Source organism: Lipophrys pholis (genome assembly GCF_963383615.2).
Source record: "Lipophrys pholis genome assembly, chromosome: 1".
Lineage (NCBI taxonomy): Eukaryota > Metazoa > Chordata > Actinopteri > Blenniiformes > Blenniidae > Lipophrys > Lipophrys pholis.
The window spans coordinates 8,496,655-8,520,663 of record NC_137635.1 but is presented as its reverse complement, the minus strand read 5'-3'; the positions used below and the strand labels follow the sequence as shown (position 1 = coordinate 8,520,663).

The following is a 24,009-nucleotide window of genomic DNA, read 5'->3' as shown; positions in this document are numbered from 1 at the left end:
CCTTTCCACCCAAGCCTCTTCTGGCCCTCTGGGTTCTCTGGAGCTCGTGCTGAGATCCAAGGATGACCCAAGGCCAGTTTCTTCAACTGTTGGAGATCGAGCGTGTCAACAGCTGTGGGACGAATTTATAATATATGGCCCCTGGAGGGGTTTTACCTGAGCAAAACTTCATTTAGCATGTCATGTGTTCACAGTTTGACCACTGAATATGTCACTGAGTATTTTAAGAGTATAAATTGTCCCCAGAGAATGAAGCTCAATTTTTGTTTTTGGAGGGGGGGGGGGGGTCAAATTCCAATTTCTGACAGCACAATAAAGAGTATTTTAATAAAAGCAACAACTGAAAAACTATAGTTTCAATAATAATAATAATTTAATAATTTAAAAACCAAAGCAAATAAGAAACATCTAACATCACAAAAAGGTTTTGAGGGTTTGAGTTGTGGGGAGTACTTCGTGTGTGAAGAGCTTCAAACACTCAGGAGGTTTTCATCAGCTTCAGCACTGAAGATACAGATGGGAGGAGTACAGCAGAGTACAGGAACTCCTCCATGCGGAGGGGTATGGAGGAATACAGAGGAAGAAAGAGGAGTGAGGATGAGTCTGATCAGATCACCAAGCTTTTCACTGAATCTTTAAATTCACAGTTTGTCATTTGAGCAGGTGGAAAAAATCTGGGACAAAGTGAATACACTAGTTCTTCATATAAAAAAAAAAACAGTTTGTTGTTTTCTATTGTGTCATTAAAACAAAGCATTCAGATACAAATTTAGGCAGAGAGATAATGTCTTCTTCATTTTCTGTGTAGAAATATTTATCTGAATAAAACCATAGATTCTCATCGGTTTCATTGTGACGCCTGAACAATTTAAAAATTTGGACTTCATCATGTCTGCTTTGATTTAAAGCATATTTGGGATGTGCTTTTTTCAGGTTTTGGTATTTGAATAAAAGAAATTACATGAAATAAATTGTTTGTCAATGAATGCCAGGAGACAGGATGATTACGTTTGGACAGGTACAGGTTGAATACTAAGATGAATAATTAGTCTTGATGGCAGAGTGAGAGATATATATATATATACATGCACACAGTGGCGGCTGGTGGTACATTTCTTAAGGTGTAACCCTTATTACAATATTGTAACTGAGTACAAGTAAGTGTTAATCAGTTATATCAAATGGACCTTGCACGCTCTCTCTACCAATGGTTGGATCAGGCTCACCACCCAGTTCACACTGGGAATCGCTGAATCGCTGGATCTGAAACCTTGCACGAGCTCATCAGGAATTGATCCAGTTCCTGGTGGAGTGTGGCTTCAGTCCTCGTCGATCGGTTCCTCATCCGAAAGGGAGTATTAAAAAAAAAATACCTTGGAAAATACCTTAAATAATAGACCAGCTGCATTAAATGCAGTCAACACAAATAATTAAGAGGTTTTAAGTGAAAGTGAAAGTCATTTGCACACTTTGTTAAGCCGACTAGTAGCCACCAAACTGCTAAGGCTGGATAAAATACTTGAAAGAAGTAAATTCATTTTTCCTCCCTCTCTCTTTCCCTCACTGCCGTGTGTGTGTGTGTGTGTGTGTGTGTGTGTGTGTGTGTGTGTGTGTGTGTGTGTGTGTGTGTGTGTGTGTGTGTGTGTGTGTGTGTGTGTGTGTGTGTGTGTGTGTGTGTGTATTACAGCATATTATTGCAACCTTGTTCATGTAATAAGTTTACAACTTTGTTTTTAGAAATATTCAAGTTCTCAAAGAAAGAGGAGAAATTAATATTTTACCTGCAGTATTTCCTCCAGTTTTAGCAGTTTGGAAGCTCCTGGTCAGCCAACATGGCAACCTACTGTTTTGCTGCAGAATTACTTCTGTGGTCGTTAAATTTGGCTTTTCAAAGTAAAGCTAATGACTTTCACTTTCTCAATCAGCCGTCAGGGAACTTTTAAAAACTGCTTTAATTACGTTAAATGTTTTTAAGGAGTTAAAAGTTTCAAATCAATTAATTAAATTAACGCATTTTTTTGACAGCACTGATTTATTTATTTATTCATTTGCTGAACTTGGAGAGAATATAGTTTAAATATAGCTTCAGTGTGTCGAGTCTACCTTAATTGCATGGTTTACCATGAATAAATATACATTACAAGTTTCAGTCTTAAGTGGATGTAAACGTGATTAATCACAATTAATTAATAATTTCTTAATCTTTTAAAACCGATTGACAGCACTAATATAATTTTGTGTTACACTGTCATACTTCACTCATCACTGATCGTGGTAACAGCTTGTATTGCCGTAAACTGACTGTTTACATACATTTGTAAACTGTTACAACAGGTGTATTTGACTGTATGTGTGTGATGTGTATTGGCATTGCTTCTGATTTTGTTGAATTTCTACTATAATTTTCTCCATACTCTTTTCTTCTCAGTCCAGGTCAACCTTTGGCGCATGTCAGAAGTCTCTTTCTTGGGGTTTGATCTGACACTTTGCATTGTGGGTAATGTAGGCCAGACGGTTTTGTGTCTTCATCCCTCAGTCAGAGCTCAGAGAGCGCACAGTGTCTGCGTCACTGGGGGGGGGGGGGGGGGGCAGAAAGAGAGAGAGGAGGAGGAGCAGGGAAGCTGTATGTCTCTCCTGCATCAGCGTCAGCATCACTGCCACGCCAGCCTTCGTCACCGGAAAACAAGGAAAATCGTTGTGTTTCAGTCACAGCAGCAGCTCCTCCTCCTCCTCCACTACGAGCGTGCCTTCACTGATTACAGGCTGATATCGTTCTGTCTCCTTCAGGCACGAGTGTCTAAAAGCTTCCCTCGCGACGCAGGAGAAGGTCTCTCAGGCATGACCTGAGAGGAGAGGAGAGGAGAGGAGAGGAGAGGAGAGGAGAGGAGACGCAGCCATCAACATGGGGAACCAGGAGGCGAAGCAAAGGAAAGCTGCAGCGTCTGGTAATGGAAGCTACCCTTCACTGGATGAAGGATGGAAGGAGGGAGGAGGGGATGTGACAAAAAAGGGGGGCAAGAAACACGGTAAGCATGGAGGCAAAGGAGCAGGAGGCAGCGTGGGAGGGGGAGGAGGAGGAGTGACGGGAGCAGGAAAGAAGAAAAACAAATCTGAGTCCAAGTCTTCTGTTTTCTCCATCCGCAAGAGAAAGGGCAACCTGAAAGGGAAAGCCTGTTCATCGGTGACGGGCTCAAAGGAGGACGTTTTGGTGTCTCAGCATGATGAGCTGGACAGCAGCAAAACACCCGACCTGTCCGGAGACGAGCTGGGACAGTCTGACACAGAGGTGGTCTTTCCCGAGAAGAAGAAAGCTGAACGAGAGACAAAGGAGGAGCAGGAGGTGCATAGGAAGGCCTCCACGGGAGCAACATCTCCGGTGGAGGACGCAGGGCACAAGGGAGGAAGCTCCGGATCAGATACCGATATCTACAGCTTCCACTCGGCTGCTGACCACGAGGACCTGCTCGCAGACATCCAGCTGGCGATACGGCTGCAGCATCAGCAGCATGGGGGTGGCAACATCACCGCTGGAGGAGGAGGAGGAGCATCGGGAGGAGGAGGAGGAGGAAGGGAACACAGCTGGGGGGCAGGAGAGGACAAAAGGAAGCAGAGTAATGGGGTAGTGAAGTTGACCCCCCCTGAGGTGCTGGACCTGACCCCGGAATTGGAGCTGGGGTCTGATGCCCTGTCCTTCCTGGAGCAGGGTCCTCAGTCCGGCACAGTGAGGCATGCGGACCCTCCTCCTGCCCGACGCCTCCCCCTCCCCACAGAGGTGGAGGATAAGAAGGAGGTGGTGGAGCGTCCGGAGCCAAATGGGAAAGGGCTCAGGGAGAGTGAAGCCCCTCTTTGTACTGCCACAGGCACAAAGGACCAGCATGCTTTGCAGCATCAGCCCCCTCACACAGACATCTCCATGGCTACTGCAGGGGGGGCAGCAGGCAGCCCTGTCGCCATGACAACCGGTGGTAACAGCTTCCTTGACACCACGTTTGACAGTGCTGGGAAAACCCCCGGGGAGGAGGAGGGTGAAGAAGCAGGAGGTGAAGCCCAGGAGCAGGAGGAGGAGGAGGAGGAGGAGGAGGAGGAGGAGGGAGGGGCCCTGGACCTCAGTTCTCCACTCACACACAGCAACAACAAAAGTCCCGAACCCACCGAGGGCCAGAGCTCAGGGACAGTGTTTGACGGTCGCCTGGGGTCCGGTACCAGCGCAGAGTCCCTGGAGGACTGTCTGAGTGCCCCCACCGACGGCTCAGGCCCCGCCCCCTCCGAGCAGCAGGTCAGGAGGAACAGCGTCTGCTTTAGCCCTCTGCACACGCAGGACAGTCCCACCCTGGCCAAATGGCTCCTCAGGTCCACTCACTCCTCCTCATCCTCCAGCCCTGTGGTCAAACCCTACCCCCCCATCTTCCCCTCCTACATTAAGACCACCACCCGACAGCTCAGCTCCCCAGGACACTCCCCTGCCCTGTCCCCCTCCCACAGTCCTCTTTCCCCACGCAGAGCCCACCAGCACCTGCACAGGTACTTGTGGTCCTGTTACATGGAATTATCTGTATTTTTTTCTTCTTGACATCTGATTCCAAAACAGTTGGGACAACACAGCATTTCTAATGTTAAACTAGAAAATGCAGACCCGTGTGTTGCAACGGGTGTGTTGGGAGAAATTGAGAACAACCTGTTTTAAAAGTACAAACTGTTCCATATGTGAGGAAGAACAATGAATGTAAATTTGCTTAGTGATGTTTAGATTATTTTAAGTCATAGTAGGACGTACAGGGTGCTATGTGGCACCATCAGTCTTTCATTAGGGGACCAGTCTGTTGGAATTCAACTCAGTTCAATTTTAGGAGTACAGCTCCAAATACAAGACAAAACATACAATACAACACATCCCAAGGCACTTTTAATGAGGAAATCCCAATAATTCCACATTAGCACGACGGTAAAAAGGGCAGAGACAGATCGCAAGAAGCAACTTTCAGTTCTACTTGTCAAAGATCCTGCATGGAAAGAGAGAGAGCGTCAGAGAGAGAGAGAGAGAGAGAGAGAGAGTTAAGAGTAAAGACATATAGGTATGTAATAGTGACACATGGTGAGTGAGAAAGGAATGTAGTTCAGTGTCGGTCCTTCAGCAGTCTAACTTAGGGCAGCTTCACTAGAAAATGGTCCAGGGTGTCCTGAAGCACCTCTAACTGTAAGCTTTAGTAAATAGAAAAGTCTTGAGTCTCACCTTGAGAGTAGAGACTGTGTCAGCCTTCCTCACTGAAACTGGGTTCTGGTTCCACATGAGAGGAGCCTGGAAGCTGAAAGCTCTGCCTCCACTCTACTTTTAGGAAAACCTAGGAGACCAAGCGTTCCACTGGGGTGATATGTTACTAACACCTCTTTAAGATATGATGGAGCCTGCTTGTTAAGAGCTTTGAAAGTTAAAACAAGATTGTAAAACCTTGTGGAATCTGGTTTGAGATCATCTTGCTGAAATAAACAAATGATTCCCTGTAATGAGGTCAGGAAGGAAATACCTGTCGCCCCAAAACCTGAAACTTAATCCTGTGCAACAAACACCACTGGTCTGCGTTCTGATCCGATAGAGAGTCAAGCTACAGCTGAATAATGATTTGACACCAATATTTTGTACTAATATGTGAGGGTACCTATAAGATCATGCGAGAGACAAAAGTTCAAGGTATTTCATTTCAAATTGTAGCCATTAGCATCACTGCTAACAGGTGGAGGAAGACGATATGTCAAACAGCATGACACCGGGACAAACAACTATCATACATCCTTTTGATGTACCGTCCCATGAGAATTCATCCAAACACGGAGAGAAACAAGTTCATGTGTTGGGAGCTGTCTGCATGTCTATACTAGAAACACATTGGTTCCCTCTGAGCTCTGCTCCTATAGAGCTCTAATAATAATTTCTACAATACTGCAGCTTCTTGGTTGCTCTATCGAGTAAAGGGTTAACAAATGTAGAGGATACAGTGGAGAAGTAACACTGGGTTGTTGGTTGAATGATCCTGTTTGAATATGTGATAGCTGAGATGAAATAATAATAACACATGATCTTACTGATGAGCCTCAAGGACTTCATGTTGGCAGTGTAGGCTACTGCAATTTGGTTATTTCTTCCTCCACGACTAAGATATTCATCTATTATTCAATTTAAACGATGATAATCAATTCCATGAAATGAAAGCCGACAACAAGTGACAAAAAGCAGCATGTTGGGAAAAAAAGAAACAAATCAGAATTGAATGTGTAAATTATTTTTTTGTTTTAATATTTGAAAATATAAAAACCTATTTTGAAAATGAAACGTGCATTTGAACACTGAACACCGTCCAGTGGCTCCCAGCTCAGCCTCAGATTGAGACCCTGAGTGAGATGATCCCAGGCTGGAAGCAAAGACTGCTTTCTGCGACGTTGTACCACAGTGAGTATCTGAGACACTGGTACACAGCGAGAGCTTTACTCTAGTCTGGAGCCGCTGCAGAGCCAACTCAGCTCTGTACTCTATGTCTACGTTTAAATTGAATTAAAGGATTGATTTTAGCTTTATTTTTAGCTGAAGCTTTATTTTTAGCTGAAGCTTGATTTGCGCGATGGAGGAAACTATTTTCAAATATTAGAAAGAAATGAGCCAATTGAAACTCCAATGTTTGTTGTTGTTAATAGACCAACTATAATTGGTCTAAACTAAACTAACTAAACTAACTGAACTTTAATTAAGAACTGATGACTTCTGGCAGTTTTTTTAAGTTTATAGATTTTAGCATTTGTCTGAAGTCACCACCTGAGCTTTTTTACTATTTCATCTCTATTCACCCTATTTGGCCACTTTTCATGTTTTAAACCAAGGTTCTTCATTTCCAGCCTCGAGGGCCAGTGTCCTGCATGTTTTATGGTTCTCCCAGTTGCAACACACCTGAATGCAATAAGGGCCTCGTCCCTTGGCTTTTTTACAAGCTTGACGATGACATCAACATCAGATTGGCGCCACGTTTACATGTACCCGGGTGTTTGAAAGAAATCTGGGATATTTCTGTGTTTGGGCAATTTCACATAAATGCAGCTCCGACTCACCACAAACAATGATTCCTGAAAACTCCGCCCACAGTGGAGATCTGGATAAACTTTGTGTCTCCGGGTGCATCTAAAGGGGGGGGTAGGCGGATATTTACGTCACAATTCTTGTCTCTGTTTTTTTTTTTTCCAGGATTCTGATTGTTAGCATTCTCGCTACACTACCCCCTACAGGTTTGGCATGTTCATAGCAGCTCTGAACCAGGTGGATATGCAGTCCGGGTAAAAAAAGATTTTTATTTTTAAAGGAAGAGGGGGAAATGTCCGTTTTTGGGAAAACAGAGGTATGTGTAAACGGAGCCTGAGGCATGCTGAAGCTGGGAGAGAGCTAAAACGTGCAGGACACCGGCCCTCCAGGCCCGGAACTGGGGAACCCTGATCTAGACCATGTCTCAGATGCTTTTGTTATTTTAGCAGTTTTACCTTTCTCTTTTAATATTTTTAACCATTTAGACTGCCCACTAGTTTTCTTTTACTAGTGAAACGCTGTATTTTCATATTTGTTGACATTTACCAGTTTTATCAGACCTTATTTATCAATTTCTCTCCATCGATCGAACATACTTTCTTTTTATGTTTCGATTTATTCAGCATTGTACTTGCTGAGCCTATCTGATTAAACTTCTGAAACATTTATATAAGTTTCAGTTTCAGTACAACCACTACAAAATGACTGTAGAGTCACTACAGAGGGGCTGGAGAGTCACTCTAGATGGGTTGTAGAGCTGAACGTTGTAGATCGCTGGTCCTTGTTTCTCATTAGAGCCACTTTTAGAGGTTTTGCAGACAGTAAGTTGGCTGAGAGATTTTGTAGTTGGTTGGTCGGTTGGCTGGCTGGTTGGTTGGTTGGTTGGTTGGTTGGTTGGTTGGTTGGTTAGCTGGTCAATTGCTTGGTTGTTTGGTTGGTTGGTTGGTTGGCTGGTCAGTTGCTTGGTTGTTTGGTTGGTTGGCTGGTCAGTTGCTTGGTTGGTTTTTTGGTTGGCTGGTTGGCTGGTCAGTTGCTTGGTTGTTTGGTTGGTTGGCTGGTCAGTTGCTTGGTTGGTTGGTCAGTTCCTTGATTGGTTGGTTGGTTGGTTGATTGGTCAGTCGGTCAGTTGGTCATGTCATCAAAAGTACATTTTCTCAAAAATCAAATGAAGTACATCAATAAATAAATATTTAGAATTTGTGTTCAAACTTGAAATGATACATTATAAAGGTACATTGTATATTATTCCACTACTCTACACCACTCTTATATATACATTAATTTTTATATCAGTGTTTTACTTTACATGAATGTGGGTATGTTTAATAATGAATCTAAATTGTCTTGTTTTCAGAGGGATTTTGCACAATGAAAGTAGAAGACAGTTACACCTCATGGCAGCTGTGTGGGGGGTCTGTATTGTGTGAAACAGCTGATAAAGTGAGAGTGATGTGACTGTTGGCAGGACGATGGTGCGCAGGCAGCGCTCCCGCAGCCTCGCTGGGCCTTTGAGCCGCTCCGCCGACTGGACGGAGGAGCTGGAGAGGAGGCTGAGGAGCCGAGAGGACGACGTAGGAGGCTCTGGTTGGTCCGGGGAGTACCTGGCGGGCTACAAAGGAGGCAGTCAGCCCATCTGTGGGACCAGGAGGTCCTCTTGTGGACAGGTCTCCACCTGCGGCTATCAGGATGTCTTCACAGGTGACGTGGAATTTCAGCACAACACAAGGCCCTTTAACTTATTATTTTTGTAGGCTGTTGAGCTCCAAAGGCAATACAATGCGTAACTCTTGTCATGCTAAATGCTTTTAATTTGAAATATCTAGTAAGCCAGTCTTTGTGTCTTTGTTGGTTCTCGTCTTTAGCACTATTGTCTCCATTCTTATTACTGTGAATTCCCCTTTATACCTTCAGTTTTGTGTGTCACTGCTTGTTAGGATTTGGGATTTCTGAATTTTTACACCACATGATGAAGATAAACTGTAGTTTGAAACTAATCATGAGTCCTCTGTCCATACTGTGTGACAGCATTCATTTAAACAGCCTTAAGGTGACCCCGGAACATTCAAAGAAAACAAAGAAAATTAAAGCTGCAAGCAGCGTTGGACGGGTCCTCGCACACCCACGCATGTCAGAATGTGTCGCATGTCAAGGTTTTGGGCATGTATGCCTCACTTCCTGTTTCCAGCAAGCGTCTTCAGGCTGTGATCAGATGTGGACTCTCATGCAACTTGTAAAGTTTCAGCCAGAATGCTGCATGTACGCCACACCTGATGGTTGTAATTGTTGTATGGCTGTGATGAGGGTTGGACTCTGATGCAGCGTATCAAGTTTGAGGTCAAACTGATCACGTTCAGTCTAGTTACATCGCACTTCCTCTTCCGTGGCAAAGGTTGTCAAAGCCACACCCTCAAACGGCGTTCCGATTAAGAGTCATCATCTGGTTCTGATTATCACTCAATTATACTGACACGCCCTCAAACTTTTGCAGCTTTTGCTCTTCAACAATTTTTTTATCAAAAGAGCTTAAGTTGAAGTAGATTGGAGTTTCCCTCTGGGACGAGTTCTCTCTGGAAAATTAGTACATTTGAGGAAAAATTCACCAAAATCTGGCATTTTCCTTCAAATATCCGACTTCCTGTTTAGTTTTCGATATGGCCGTAAGAGAGTTTTTTGTTCATCTTGGACTGTTACATATGTGTGCCTATTTTTGTAGCTCTCGCTGAAACAGGATTCTAGGGCTACCTTTTACCAATTGTTTTCAGGCGCAAGTCACATGTGTAACTCCCTCAAATTATCGACATTTTCACTGGGCCTGACGAGTGTGCAAAGTTTCACAAAAAGTTGTTCTAAGATATTGAAAAACGCATCCGTTCGGCCTGAAAAAAAATAATAATAATAATAATAATAATAATAATCCATACGGTTTCAATAGAGTCTTATAGGGTCTTTTGATGACTCTTTGAAGTACTGAAATCGTGACAATCAGAGCTTCAAAAACAGACATTGAAATGTGAAATGATCAGTCACTGCTACATTAAACTGAGTCCAAACTTTCTGGGAGTTGCTCCCCTGGAGCGGTTGCACAAACTGTCTGTTTGACGTGCAGGTCGAACTCTCCTGGAAAAGCTGTTCCTGCAGCAGCAGCAGGAGGAGCCTGAGGAGGCGGAGAGGCTCTGCTCCAGGATCCTGGCCATGGGCCTCCTGCTGCCCTTCACAGACTGCTTCAGGGAGCAGCTGGGGGGCAGCACGGCCCACATCCCCGCCACTACATCAGCCAAGTTCGACGTAAGTCCACACTGCACACACCTTCATCATCATCAACATCTTTGTTCTGACTGGTTTTCAGATTTATGCTTTGTGCCCCGGGCAAAATCCTAGTAGTGATCCTGGTCACTGTTTGGAATTATGAATTGATGGAAGGTTTCAATGGTCAAACTCAAAACCACTGCTCATAACCACTCAATGAAAACCACCTCTGCCGGTCCCCTGAAGAAGCCGCTGAATACACCAGGATAAGTTACAGGGCAAAATATCACCTGTTCATGTTACAATTAAAGGAAATCTCAGTCGTATGACACTGAAATACTCGTCATTATTTCATTTTCATTTTAGAATTCAAAAATCTAAATTGAAATTCAATGTATTTTTCTTTATCGGGGTCAAGAAGGGGCAAACAAAACTTTGACAACCGGTTGATTTTCATTTTCTGTTTCTCAAAACAAAAACAAAAAAACCAGGTTCTACACCCGTGGAGAACCCAGATCCATTACATAGGGCCTGTGGAGTCACTGACTCCCGCTCCAACTCAGCTGTGGCCTATTGTCTGGCTTGCCTTGTCAGAAGAGTGATGGCAGTAGCCAGTTTGATGCTCTCGTTGGTATACTTCACAAGCTGGAGTTTGAACAGCAAAAAGCAGATTCGCTGACTCATCAAACCTCTCAATCTGATTTCGTTGCTGTTCACGGTCTGGTTGGTGACGTAGGTTTACTGCGCAAGAGCACCAGGGACGGCAGCAACAACACAATTCATTCCTCTGTTGAACCTGACGTCCAGTGAGTTGTGATATTATCACATTAGCTTTCAGTTAGTTTTTCAACTAAATGAGGCTGCTGGAGACCAGAAACCAGGAAATGAAACATACACCTGATACAGGCCTTGAAAAAGTATTTATACCTCTTGAACACAGCAATAGGATGGTGGGAAAAGGCTGTGAACCTTTGCTCCGTCTCAAATGTTTTGTTTCTCCAGCATGACCAACTGTACACATGGGCAGCAGTCAACCAGCCCACACATTCCCTGGATCCTCTGGAGGGGAGGCTACCGGGTCACATCAGGGGGCCCTGGCCCCCAGCCAAGCCTGGAGCAGAGGGCACACCTGGACCCAAACTTGCAGAAGCAGGTGAGAACACTTTTATAAAATAGTGAATTCAATTATTACATTTAAACATCAGGACTTTCCTCCACGAAGATATCGGCGGATTACAATGTACTTGTCTTGGGAGGGTATCCTGGAGTGAAATAAAAGGGATTTTACACTTCATATTAAACAGAAATCATGTTCTGTTCTTTTTATTTATTGATATTGTTTTCTTTTTCAGCTGTGGATTGATAATCCTATGACTGTGGTCATGAGAATTATTACTTCCATTGTTGTTTTTAGAAAGGTAGTAAAGAAACTATAATTTAAGCGTGACGGGTGAAAGAGTGAGATCTGCTTTCCTTGGTCATTCCTTTATACTTTATACTTCATACTCCTGGATCACAAGCAGCTGCTTTCTTCGAGTGCGTTAGTTTCCTCAGTGCTTGTAATCTTTGGCTCCTGAACTACAGAAATCATGGTCTTTCACCCACTCATTCATACAGTATGTTCCTTTAAAGATTCACAGTTCAGCCTCAGTGTCAAGATGTCCACGCTTAGAGGGTGGACTCATGCCTCACGTTATCGGTTTTGTAAAAGAGTTCTAAAACTTGTGCTTGTCCGTTTCTTCTCTTCTTCCTCTCGCGGGATCCTCTCTCTGGGCTTGAGCATGTTTAGAGGACAATCAAGGTGAGTCCTCTCTCCTGTTTCTGTGCTGACTCAGACCTACAATGTGCAAACAGCAGCACGTTGACGCCGTTGGACAGTCTCAGTGGAATATGTGTCTCTCTGAATGGTACAACAACAGTTAGTACACACATTTCATAAAAACAAACGGTTTTGTTTTAATATTCTCACAGCGCAAGAAGTTCTCGTTCGAGTGGTCTCTTTAAATCGAAGCACAAGAACACGGAACCGCACACATATGGAAATCTGAGGGAAGTCAGCAAGCTCGTAGGCCGCTATTTTGATTGCGCACCATAACGTAACACACATCAAGGTCGATAAACGAGTTGGCGAGCATCGATGTTCCACGAGATTGAGTGAGACGCTGCAGCGTCTGCTCTGTCCTGAGTTTGAGGGGATCACATGGCTGGAAAGCTCTCGCATGTTTTCAACAATCGTAACTCTCCAACGTAAGACGTTTAGAGAAGACTGCCAGCCTGAAATTTAGCATTGACAACAAACGGAGATATTCTTCCTGCCGATGCAACGCAACGTCGTCTCCTAAATGGCACGCTGAAAGGTGGAAGTGGGACTAAAGTACGGAAGAGTTTTAGGGCCACTGATGAAAGAAAAAAAATTCGGAAGCTGAAAAAAAAACAATCCTTTATGCGCTTCAGAAAAAGTCGAAAATCAAAGTCGAGATCCTTTTTTTTTCACGGAGAGATCTTCTATCCATCCCTCATCATTTGCCCGTCGATGTGAAATCACATTAAATCACTTAATTGTGACTATATAGGGTTGCTTACTGCTTATGGACATGTGATTTTACATGTCCATAAGCAGTACTGTCTCTTATAGTCCTAATACTGATGATAACTGCATCGTGTTTATGAGCTAGATTCTGTCCTGAATCATCTTTTCACCACTTCATCAAACCGCCTGTTATGTATTTTGAGGAAGCAGTCGCACGCGCTGGCATGTGGATGGACGGACTTTGATTTTTGACTTTTTCTGAAGCGCATGAAGGTTTTGGGGTTTTTTTTAGCCTCCGAATTTATTTTTTCTTCAGTGGCTCTAAAACTCTTCCGTACTAAAGCAATGATCACACCAAGACTGGACGATGTCATCAATGATGTTTGATCTTATGTTTGTGTACAGAACAACAAGCCAACATGCTGAGTTCGAAGCAACAACAGAAGGACAACCAAGAGGTCAGTCATTGTTTCTTCTCTGGAGCCTGAGGTTGAAACTGCGCTGGAACAAACTGGAGGCGAATCAAAAGAACAGAACTATTCATTCAAATTATTCAAATGCATCCATCTTCATAATTGAAGAGGACTTTTGGACGATACTGTTCTGTTCTCCTTCATCTCAATAACAGAACTAAAAGATCAGTTTTTCATCATAATGTGAGAAAATCTGTCCTCAGGGAGACAAATTCTGACCAACCACAGTTGTAAAACTTTTTTGCCAGTCTATATATTTTCAAAGGCCTCAGGACTTTCCCTGATTATTTGAGGTTTGACTTGTATACTTTTTCCTGTGTCACATACCTAAGAAGCTAGAAAATGCTGATTCAGCTGTCCTCCCCCTAGCAAAGCGGACATTGACGTGAGCGACGTTTGATGTTGGAATGTTGATTCCACCCCGTGATGGCACGAGTAGTTGTGCTTCCATAAATTCACATTTCTGCAGTTGTGCCTTGTGTGACCATGGTTATTATTAACCTCAATACTTCAGATCGACCCTTGTGGAGCTAAACACACTTGGGAAGAAGTCGAGAACAAGAACAACATACTTTCAAAGCGTTGAGTGATGAGGCATCATTTTATTATGTCAAAAGCATCACGTTTATCTCTAAAAACTCTTTCCTGCATAGACGCTCCTCTCCGCTCCCTATCTGCACACCAATCAGGATTTTCTAAGACCGGGCAGGTCATTTTTCCATGTGATCTGATCTAGATATTGGTTAAAGTTTTAAAGTTATCCATAGACTGCGTTATTCTAAAACCAGTCTAAGTAAAATTCTTGATTCAGTCTCACTGTTGTGTGATACTACAAAGTTCATTCTCACATTTGTTCTGGCATTGTCCGGTACTAAGTCCTTTCTGGAATGAAATACTTTCTTGGTTTTCTGGACAATATGACGCAAATGTTCAGCCAGACTTAAATTTTTATAAAACTATTCAGTGGCTCTGACGTGACAAGGCTTATCCCCTCCCACCAAAAGCATGCTCTCAACACAGGTATCCTCAGCTCAGCTGGAAATCTCCGTCATGTTTGAAAAGGTTGCTCAGTGAAATGCTTCTCATTGCCAAGATGGAGCAGAGTCACTTTAGCAAGCAGGAATCTGATGGTAATTTCAGTGAAGTATGGAAACCCTTTCTGACGTCCACTTGGCGGCAGTAAACTTCTACTGATCTATGTGGTTCTTCTGTTCCAGCAGGACGAACCTTTCCTTCCGTCCACCAAGCTGAAGGAGAAGCATGTGAATGTCATCCAGCAGCTGGAACAAACCATAGAGGACCTCCGGACTAAGATCGCTGAGCTGGAGCGGCAGCCTCCTCCTCTGGACAGTGTGAAAGTCACCGCCTCTACCACGGACCGGGAGTGTGGGGGGGAGGAGGGCATGCTGTTGGCAGTGTGTGACGCCCACCTGCAGACGGAGGGGGGGCTGTCGCTGGGCGGCCTTGAGGCCAAGTCAGTTCAGACCTCGCCAATGGACGACAGCTTTAGATTCAAAGTGCCTTCAAGCAGCGAGAAGGGCGGAGCGAAGGAGCTGCAGCCCAGACAGGACGCTGTCCACTGTTCATGTCAGCTGCAGCCACCTCCTCCACCCCGTCTACCTCCTCCTATTCTAGGAGGAGCCGCATCGCTGGCTGGGGGACCTCCTCCACCACCTCCTCCTCCCCCCTTACCAGGATGCTCAATGCCAGGTCCTCCTCCTCCTCCTCCACCCCCGCCTCCTCCTCCAGGTAGTTCCGCTCCACCCCCACCTCCTCCTCCTCCACCCCTTCCGGCAGGACTCGCCCCTCCACCCCCTCCACCCCCTCCACCTCCTCCTCTCCCTGGCAGTGCTGCCCAACCCCCACCTCCTCCTCCGCCCCCATTACCAGGACTTGGAGGTCCACCTCCACCACCACCTCCTCCTGGTTGTGGGCCTCCTCCACCTCCTCCTCCACCAGGAGCTATCTGCGGTCCGCCAGGAGCTCTGGGCTCCCTGCCTCCCCCTCTGCCCCTGGGGCTGTATTCTCTGGGTCTGACTCAGGAGAAACCGCCCAGGAAAGCTGTGCAGGAGCCACCCAGACCCATGAAGCCGCTCTACTGGACAAGGATCCAACTCCACACCAAAAAGTAATAATGGTAACATGTAGTAACACATAAGCCGTGGTCCCACCGGGCAGTACGTGCCAGGGTGGGAGGGTACGGTACGGTACGGTATGGTACGGTACGGTACGGTACGGTACGGTACGGTACGGTACGGTATGGTGCGGTATGGCAAAGAGTCCAAGGACAACTTGTCAAACAAAACTGCAACCCTGGACAACTCGTCCATGTGGTTCTGGACATCTTGTCCACGACTAATTTGTTCAGCATTATTGATTTTAAGGATTTCAAAGTATATTTGACACATTTGGAATAATTATTAAGTATATTTGACACAAAAACATCGTGTCATTGTGTATTAAGGTCGGCAATGTCATGTAATTTCTGGCGTCTTTGATATGGCAAACAGAGGATTTATTGGAGCTTAATAGGAGCTTGATTTATGAGTCTAAAATCGTTGACAAGTTTGTGGTTTTTTTCCGTACCGTCCACAATTTTTGTCATTGGGACCAAACGAAAACCCGTCCAGTCTCGGCACAAAACGTGCGGTGGGACCGTGGCTGTCGTAACACATAGTAACATGTAGTAACATGTAGTAACACGTAATAACACATAGTAGCACGTAGTAACACATAGTCAACATGTAGTAACACATAGTAACACGTAATAACACATAGTCAACATGTAGTAACACATAGTAACACGTAGTAACATAGTAACACGTAGTAACACATAGTAACATGTAGTAACATATAGTCCACACGTAGTAACACATAGTCAACACGTAGTAACACATAGTAACACACAGTCAACACGTAGTAACACATAGCCAACACTTAGTAACACATAACCAACACGTAGTAACACATAGTAACATGTAGTAACACACAGTCAACACATAGTAACACATAGTAACATGTAGTAACACACAGTAACATGTAGTAACACATAGTAACATGTAGTAACACATAGTCAACACGTAGAAACACATAGCCAACACGTAGTAACACATAGTAACATGTAGTAACACATAGTAACATGTAGTAACACACAGTCAACACATAGTAACACATAGTAACATGTAGTAACACACAGTAACATGTAGTAACACATAGTAACATGTAGTAACACATAGTCAACACTTAGTAACACGTAGTAACACATAGCCAACACGTAGTAACACATAGCCAACACGTAGTAACACATAGTAACATGTAGTAACACATAGTAACATGTAATAACACACAGTCAACACGTAGCCGAGGTTAACTCATGTAAAATATAGTGATGGTTACACATCAAATGAAAAGAATATAATATATAAACTATTTTTACCTGCTCCAAACCCAATTCAATGTTCACCACACTAAGAATCACAAAATCTATGAAGCATCATTTACTCCTCTCTCCTACCACGTTTCAGACATTTTCCCCACAAATGGAAGAATAATCTCCACAGATTATCTCAAAATTTCAAAATCTAAATCAGATATGCTTGGTTTCAGAGGGTTGGAGAATTAGGTCTATCCAGCCTCAGTATTAAAAAATGTAGTTGCCATCAGGATAAAACCAGGAAAAGCGACTGTTGGTGATTGTACTGGAAGTGCCTGTGTTCTGAGAGAGATAACCACAGATAACTCTCAGCAGTTCTAACAATCTGCAGTATATGAATCTAGCTATCAGAACCAAGGTGGTAAACTCTGAAGCTAAAGGTGCAGTGACTTGTGTCATTCCAGGGAAGTTTCCTCATTGATGGTGTGGGACACCATTGACGAGCCTGACGTCAACTTTGAGGAGTTTGTGGAATTGTTCTCTAAGACGGCAGTGAAGGAGAAGAAGCAGCCACTGTCTGACACCATCACCAAGTCCAAAGCCAAACAGGTGAGTCATTCACCTGTAAATTCCCCAATTCAGTCTCCGGGTTTTGTCGACTTCTTCTTCGGCCTCTCTTTGTGGTACTTTGAAAACTCTCCGTCACCTTTTGGTTCTGACTTCGAGCTGATCTCCATCTTTGTTTGGGAGTTTTCAGGTTGTGAAGCTACTGAACAACAAGCGTTCTCAGGCAGTGGGAATCCTCATGTCCTCCCTGCACCTCGACATGAAGGACATCCAGCACGGTGAGTTCTCACTTCATCACAATGCTGATCGCGTAAATCATGTTGAGACCGCAGCATCAGTAAATATCAACTTCTCTGATGTGACGACAGGATCCAGGTAGGAGAGTGTGAGGAGTAGAAAATATTTTGTGTAGATGTAGGAAGTACAGATTTGTTTCTGCTGCAGCCCGGCAGCATGGCCATATCAGGGAGTCCTGGTCAGTGGTAGGAGAGCTACAGGCTTTCACGAACGGTCACATCACTCTTGTTGGTTTTCTTCGGCTTTGCTCTTTGTTTATTCCGTCTTTGTCATAATAGAAAACACTCCTTTCCTAATAGAGTGATCTATAACCCTTCCTCTTTGTCTCTGTCTCAGCCATTCTGAACTTGGACAACACAGTGGTGGACCTGGAGACTCTGCAGGCGCTGTATGAGAATGTGAGCACACATTTTTATTGAGTTTCAGTTGATTTCAGGTCTATTGTATGTGTGAAGGAATTCTGGGTGTGTCACACTTTGTTTTACAGCATCCAGCAGCATCAATCAAATATATTGAGTTTATTCTTTCACAATATAACAAAACATCAGTCACCATGCGGCCACATTAAGATGTTTTAGAAATTCAAATCCATGTAAAGTTGGAACCTATATGGTTTAGACCTGCAGCTCATCACTCTGTGTGTGTGTGTGTGCGTGCATGTGTGTGTGTTTATGACATTTATTTGTGGAAAAGTGTGACAATTTGAAAGAAATGACCAAAAGATGTTCATGTTGTCATTTGACCAAGTTTTTTTGTTTTTGCTTTAACGTCAGTTCTGGAGTGGTGGCTGTCATGCACTGCTTACACTTTACAATCGGCATGTTTCTGCTGTTTGGGTCAGTTCTATAAATGTGTGAACGTGTGGAGGGTTCCTCTTTTTTTTCTCTCCCACAGAGGGCACAACAGGACGAGCTGGACAAGATCGAAAAGCACGTGAAGTCGTCGAAAGACAAAGACAACGCCAAGCCTCTGGACAAACCTGAGCAGTGAGTGATTCCTCCGATGCACAAACTCAGCAGCTTCAGTTTGTCTCAGGCTCACACACACTTCCAGAGTACAGTTTGTGAAAGTGCCGAGTTATAAGAGAGATAATATCATTTTTATTATGAAATAGGACTGTTGAAGGTCTTTTTGACATCCACACTCGTAAGTCTTTGGTTACCTGGCAGTTAGTCCCATTGGATTGACTCCCAGCGGCTTAAGGTGGCGGGGAGGAAAACTGATTGTTGTTGGTGCTCATGTACAAAGTATTATATACTTCTTAGAGCGAGTGAGTTGGCAACGACTGGGTACTCTGGAAGGGGGTGATGGGAGGAAGTGCCTGCTCATTCTGAACCTGCGTGATGAGTTGATATTGGACTACTGTGTTAGTCATGGATTGTCCATATCTGATATCATATTTGATGCTCATAAACTTGGTGCCGTACCTCCTTGAGTCTCCATTCAATGAATGACTTTATTGTTATTTCACCTGATCTGACACTGTACGTTGTGGATACTCGGGTGAGGAGCGGTGCAGAGCTGTCAACTGATCACCATCTGGTGGTGAGTTGCATCAGGTGGCGGGGAAGACTGTAGGCAAACCAAGTGTTCAGGAAGGGTATGCAGGGAAAGGCTAAGAGAGGACTCTGTTCGAAATGATTTCAATTGTCTTCTACTGTCTTATGGGAGGAGGTGGGCGGAGGTGGAGTCTTCCCCAGGTGTAGGAGTTTAAGTATCTTGGGGTCTTACTCATGAGTGATGGGCGGAGGGATCGTGAGATTGGCTGGCGACTTGGACAAGCGGTTGCACTGCGATATAGAGAGTCGCTGTACCACACTGTTGTGGGGAAGAGGCAGCTGAGCTGTAAGGCAAACCTCTTCTTTTACCGGGGGGCCGACATCCCCACCCTCACCGATGATCATTACTGAAAGAATCAGATCACGGATCCAAGTGGTTGAAATGAGTTTTCTCCACAGCGGAAGGGAGGAGCCAGTTGAAGTGGTTCGGGCATCTGAATAAGATACCTAATGGTCGCTTCCCGAGGTACGCCTGACTGGGAGGAGGCGTCGAGGTCGGCCCAGAACTCACTGGAGAGATTATACCTCTGGTTTGTTCTGGCAGCAGCTGTGGGTCCTTCCAGACGAGCCGGAGGAAGTTGCAGGGGACAGGGATGTCTGGATTTGTTGCTCTATATAGCCAACAAGAACCAATACAAATTGAATGGGAAAGAGGATGGATGGATGGATGAATAGTCTATAATGTGTAAAACATCCTTAAGAATATACTGTATGTGAATACTTCTCATGTAGAGAACTTAGCATGCAAACCAACTTGCCACAGCATGTCCAGTCATTAAGAACAACAGGATACCGTAGTGAAATTCTATTTGGTCGCCAGACGAGGCTCAACAACCCAAACTGGTTGATGCAACAATAAACAGAACAAATTGAAAACCAGGACGCACTGGACAACAAATTAAAACTTGAACTCTCACACCTCTCACACTGAACTAGTTTCATTTCTCACTCTCCATGTTCCACTATTACATGTAACTCTCTCTCTCTCTCTCTCTCTCTCTCTCTCTCCTGGGTGGCAGATTCCTCCTTCAGCTCTCCCTGATCCCGAACTTCTCCGGCAGAGTGTTCTGCATCCTCTTCCAATCGAGTTTCACTGAGTGCATGTCCTCCATCACCAGGAAGCTGGATATCCTGCAGAGGGTCTGTGAGGTGGGTCGCACCATAGAAACTCTAGAGACGCTCAAATGTTCACAGAACTGAGGAAGACGTCAAAGAAACTCCTTTTTAAAAATGCTAACAGGTCTCACTAAAGTATTTTTGTTCACCAACTTCATCATAGCAGTAAGTCCTTTTCAGGGATATTCGAGAGAATCAATGCATTTTCACCCTATATTCTCATATTAAACGGTTTCCAATGGTAAACCGAAAGAAGAACTCACTACACAGACTGGGGGTCATCTGATCTTATGAATTATTCAAATTTTTAGGATATCATATTTTTGCTTTTCATGACTAAAGAATAAAACAAAAACAGTCTGGAATATGTCACTTAATGTGCAATCAATCATAATATTATCTAAATTAGAAATAGACTCAAATGAGAAAACAATACAGGAAGGTGAGGTGAGAGCAGGATCCAGAAACAAGCAACAAGAGAAAAAACTGGCATAAAAGACAATCTGGCAGCGAGACAGCAGGAGAGGATGAGTAGAGCAAGACACAGGTGACACACATGAGGGTAATGGGCACACAGGTGATGTACACAAGGGAAGACACCAGACTAGATAATGACTTGTTGATCTCTGCAGGCGCTACAGGACGGCGAGACTGTGAAGAAGGTCCTCGGTCTGGTTCTTGCCTTTGGGAACTACATGAATGGTGGGAATCGAACCAGGGGTCAGGCTGATGGCTTCACCCTTGACATTCTGCCCAAACTCAAAGATGTGAAGAGCAGTGTAAGTACAGAGGAAGATGCGGACCAACAATGGAAATAGACAGGGATGTGGAACTGGATAATCTGTGTCTTACTTACCAGGGAGCGAACATGAGACAATACCGGACCCTGATTTTCCTTAAGTGAAATGAGACACTCACATGGTCATGAATCTCTATATTCCAATTGATCATGTCCTGACATGATGAAAATTTGTGTTGTTTACTGTGATTTAAAAAAAATTAATCTTCCTTTTCTGGACTTGCAGGACAGTATGAAGAGTCTTCTGTCCTACATCGTTGCGTACTACCTGAGACACTTCGATGAGGTAAACCTCCTCACACAGTGCTCATTGCTTTAGCTCCATACATCTGCGTTGTTCTCTGACTCAAACCAAACACAAGAACTCTGTGGCGTCATTGTCCGTAAAGTGTGAAACAGTAAGGTGTGTGTGTATGCGTGTGCGTCCGTGACCAGGATGCTGGAAGAGAGACGTGTGTGTATCCTCTCCCTGAGCCTCACGACCTGTTCCAGGCCTCGCAGATGAAGTTTGAGGATTTTCAGAAGGATCTGAACCGACTCAGGAAGGACTTGAGAGGTAACACACACACACACACACACACACACACACACACACACACACACACACACACACACACACACACACACACACACACACACACACACACACACACACACACACACACACACACACACACACACACACGCACACACGCACACACATGCACACACGACCTGATTGTTGTCTCTTGGTCTTGTTACCAGCGTGCACGTCAGAGGTGGAAAAAGTGTGCAAAGTGTCAGACGAAGAGAACCTGCAGCCATTCAAAGACAGGATGGAAGAGTTCCTCGCACAGGGTATCTGACAGAAACCACACATCCATTTGCAACGCTCGACGTGATTTGCAAGCCGTTGCGGTATAATGTGTGATATTCTTCATGCTTTTCTTCAGGTTGTGTTTTTTGTTTCTTCAGCTAAAAGTGAACTGGAGGCTCTGGAGGCCCAGCTCAGCAGCACCCACAAAGTGTAAGCACCTTCACGTCTTCACCTTCTACCTGCAAAGTGGCATTAGCGTAAACAGGCTGGTGGAAGAGCTTCAACTGTGTGAGGAGCGACAGATGAACGCTAACACTGTTGTGTCCCGTCAGGTTCTTGGAGCTCACAGTCTTCTTCTCTGTGAAGGCCAAAGGAGGAGAGAAAGAGGTTTCCCCCAACACCTTCTTCTCTGTCTGGCACGAGTTCTCCTCTGACTTCAAGGACCAGTGGAAGAAAGAGAACAAGGCCATCCTCAAAGAGAGGTAAGCCACCACAGCGTGAACTCCTCTGACATCCATGTTTCAACCTCCTTTTCGCTGTGCTTTCCTTCTTTTTTTGACTGTGTTAGGTTGACGGGAGTTTCTCTGTGTGTTGTGCAGGCTAAAAGCAGCAGAGGAGTGTTTCCGGCAGGCCAAGGAGAAAGCTTCCTACAGCGTAAAACCCAAACATGCTTCGGGCATTGTGAGTCTCACTCAATTTAAAACAAAGTATTGTCATTTTGGTTATTTCTCTGGTTACGGTTTCCATCTCTAGTTATCACTCATGGTGTCTTGGTGTTCATGGTGTTTGCAGCAACTCTTAATGTAAAAACTTAAAAAATGCTCATCGTCAGCCACAGAGAAAAGCAGAAGATTCTAAATTACTCTAGTTTTTAATCCTTGTCTGCCTTTCTGCTCGATCCTCATGGCGCTCCCTTACCTCTCCTGATTCCCTTGATTCTAAGAGAGCGGCACAGAACAGAGCAACGTCTTCTCAAGTTCCCAAGACAATGTCCACTGTTATTCATAGTTTTAATGATAGTTTATGTTTAGTGACGAATAGACGTTCGACATACAGTTCAGCCATAACAGTTTCTCCAGGGCTGAAAGCCACATTCGGCAGACTGTGGCCCCCGAGGACTCTGGAATGGAGGAGCGGAGTGCGGAGGCAAAAGGAAACGGTGCGGGTGGAAGCAGAAGATGGGCTAAGCGAGGCTTGTAGTGTGTTGGCGGGCCAGAACGCTACATGCCTCGCTTGATACTCTCACTCTTTCTGGCGAATTTCCACTCAATGGACAACAAGATGGACCTGCTACATCTAAGGCTGGCAGTTTATCTGGAGATCAGGAACTGTGCGGTGCTTTGCCTCACTGAAACCTGGTGGAACAACATTATGGTGGACTCAGCCTTCTAGATGGACGGCTTGCGGTTCTTCGGAGCAGAATGGAATCATCTGTCAGGGAAAACGCGTAGGGGTGGACTTTGTCTGTATGTTAACAACGGCTGGTGCACAAACTGTTCCCGGGTAAAAACCAATAGACTATATGACTGTTCGATGCCGTCCACACTATTTGCAATGTAAGTTCACAGCAGTGGACATAATCATTGTTTACATCGCACTGGGAGCTAATGCTAAGGAAGCGATATAGGAGCCGCACGATACCCTCGGCCAGCTTCAGTTTAAGCACCAGGAGGCGCTCTGTGTGGTGAACCTGTGATCTCTGCTCGTGGTTAGTCATTACAGTATCTGAGATTACTAGTTGGATTACGTTCATTATGTCGTTCTGACGACAATCTGACTTTTCAAACAGAGTTAATCTGACTTTCAACTCAAACTCAAATAACTTGAAGGTTTGTCCTGAATGTTATTGTGGCAAATATTGAGCTTTTCTTGTGAGTTGTTGCTTCTGTGAGTTGGATGATGGTTGAACCTGTGATGTGTTGTTTTCACAGAAAGCTAAGCTCGGCATGAAGATCTGACTCAGTGGACTGAGTGGAAAGAAGACTCCCAGCAAGTGTGACCAGCATGTGTGTGGAAGCGTGTCCACATTGCACACTCTATTTGATTCATTTATTTATTTTCTCAGTGCGATCACCTTTGCCTGATGCGTGAGCCTGACGCCTTACATGATGTATGGATCCAACAGGTCGCAGACAGACTCAGACTGAACATGGACACACGTCCTGCTGTGACACTCCCCAAGACAATTCCACT

At 44.5% G+C, this 24,009-nt stretch overlaps 1 protein-coding gene across 1 annotated transcript; it reads left to right on the top strand.

Annotated features, from left to right (window-relative positions):
* Positions 1–2,902: 2,902 nt before the first annotated feature.
* fmn2b (formin 2b) lies at positions 2,903–23,774 on the top strand (the record flags this gene model as incomplete). The annotated part of the gene is made up of 19 exons (XM_080480251.1): positions 2,903–4,521; positions 8,526–8,758; positions 10,167–10,345; positions 11,309–11,459; positions 13,242–13,294; positions 14,527–15,437; positions 17,147–17,291; positions 17,440–17,527; positions 17,883–17,944; positions 18,441–18,532; positions 20,125–20,254; positions 20,854–21,000; positions 21,247–21,306; positions 21,456–21,576; positions 21,765–21,857; positions 21,975–22,026; positions 22,149–22,298; positions 22,416–22,497; positions 23,748–23,774. 19 exons carry the CDS (start codon positions 2,903–2,905, stop codon positions 23,772–23,774), a joined length of 4,395 nt encoding a protein of 1,464 aa, XP_080336377.1.
* Between the last annotated feature and the right edge of the window lie 235 nt (positions 23,775–24,009).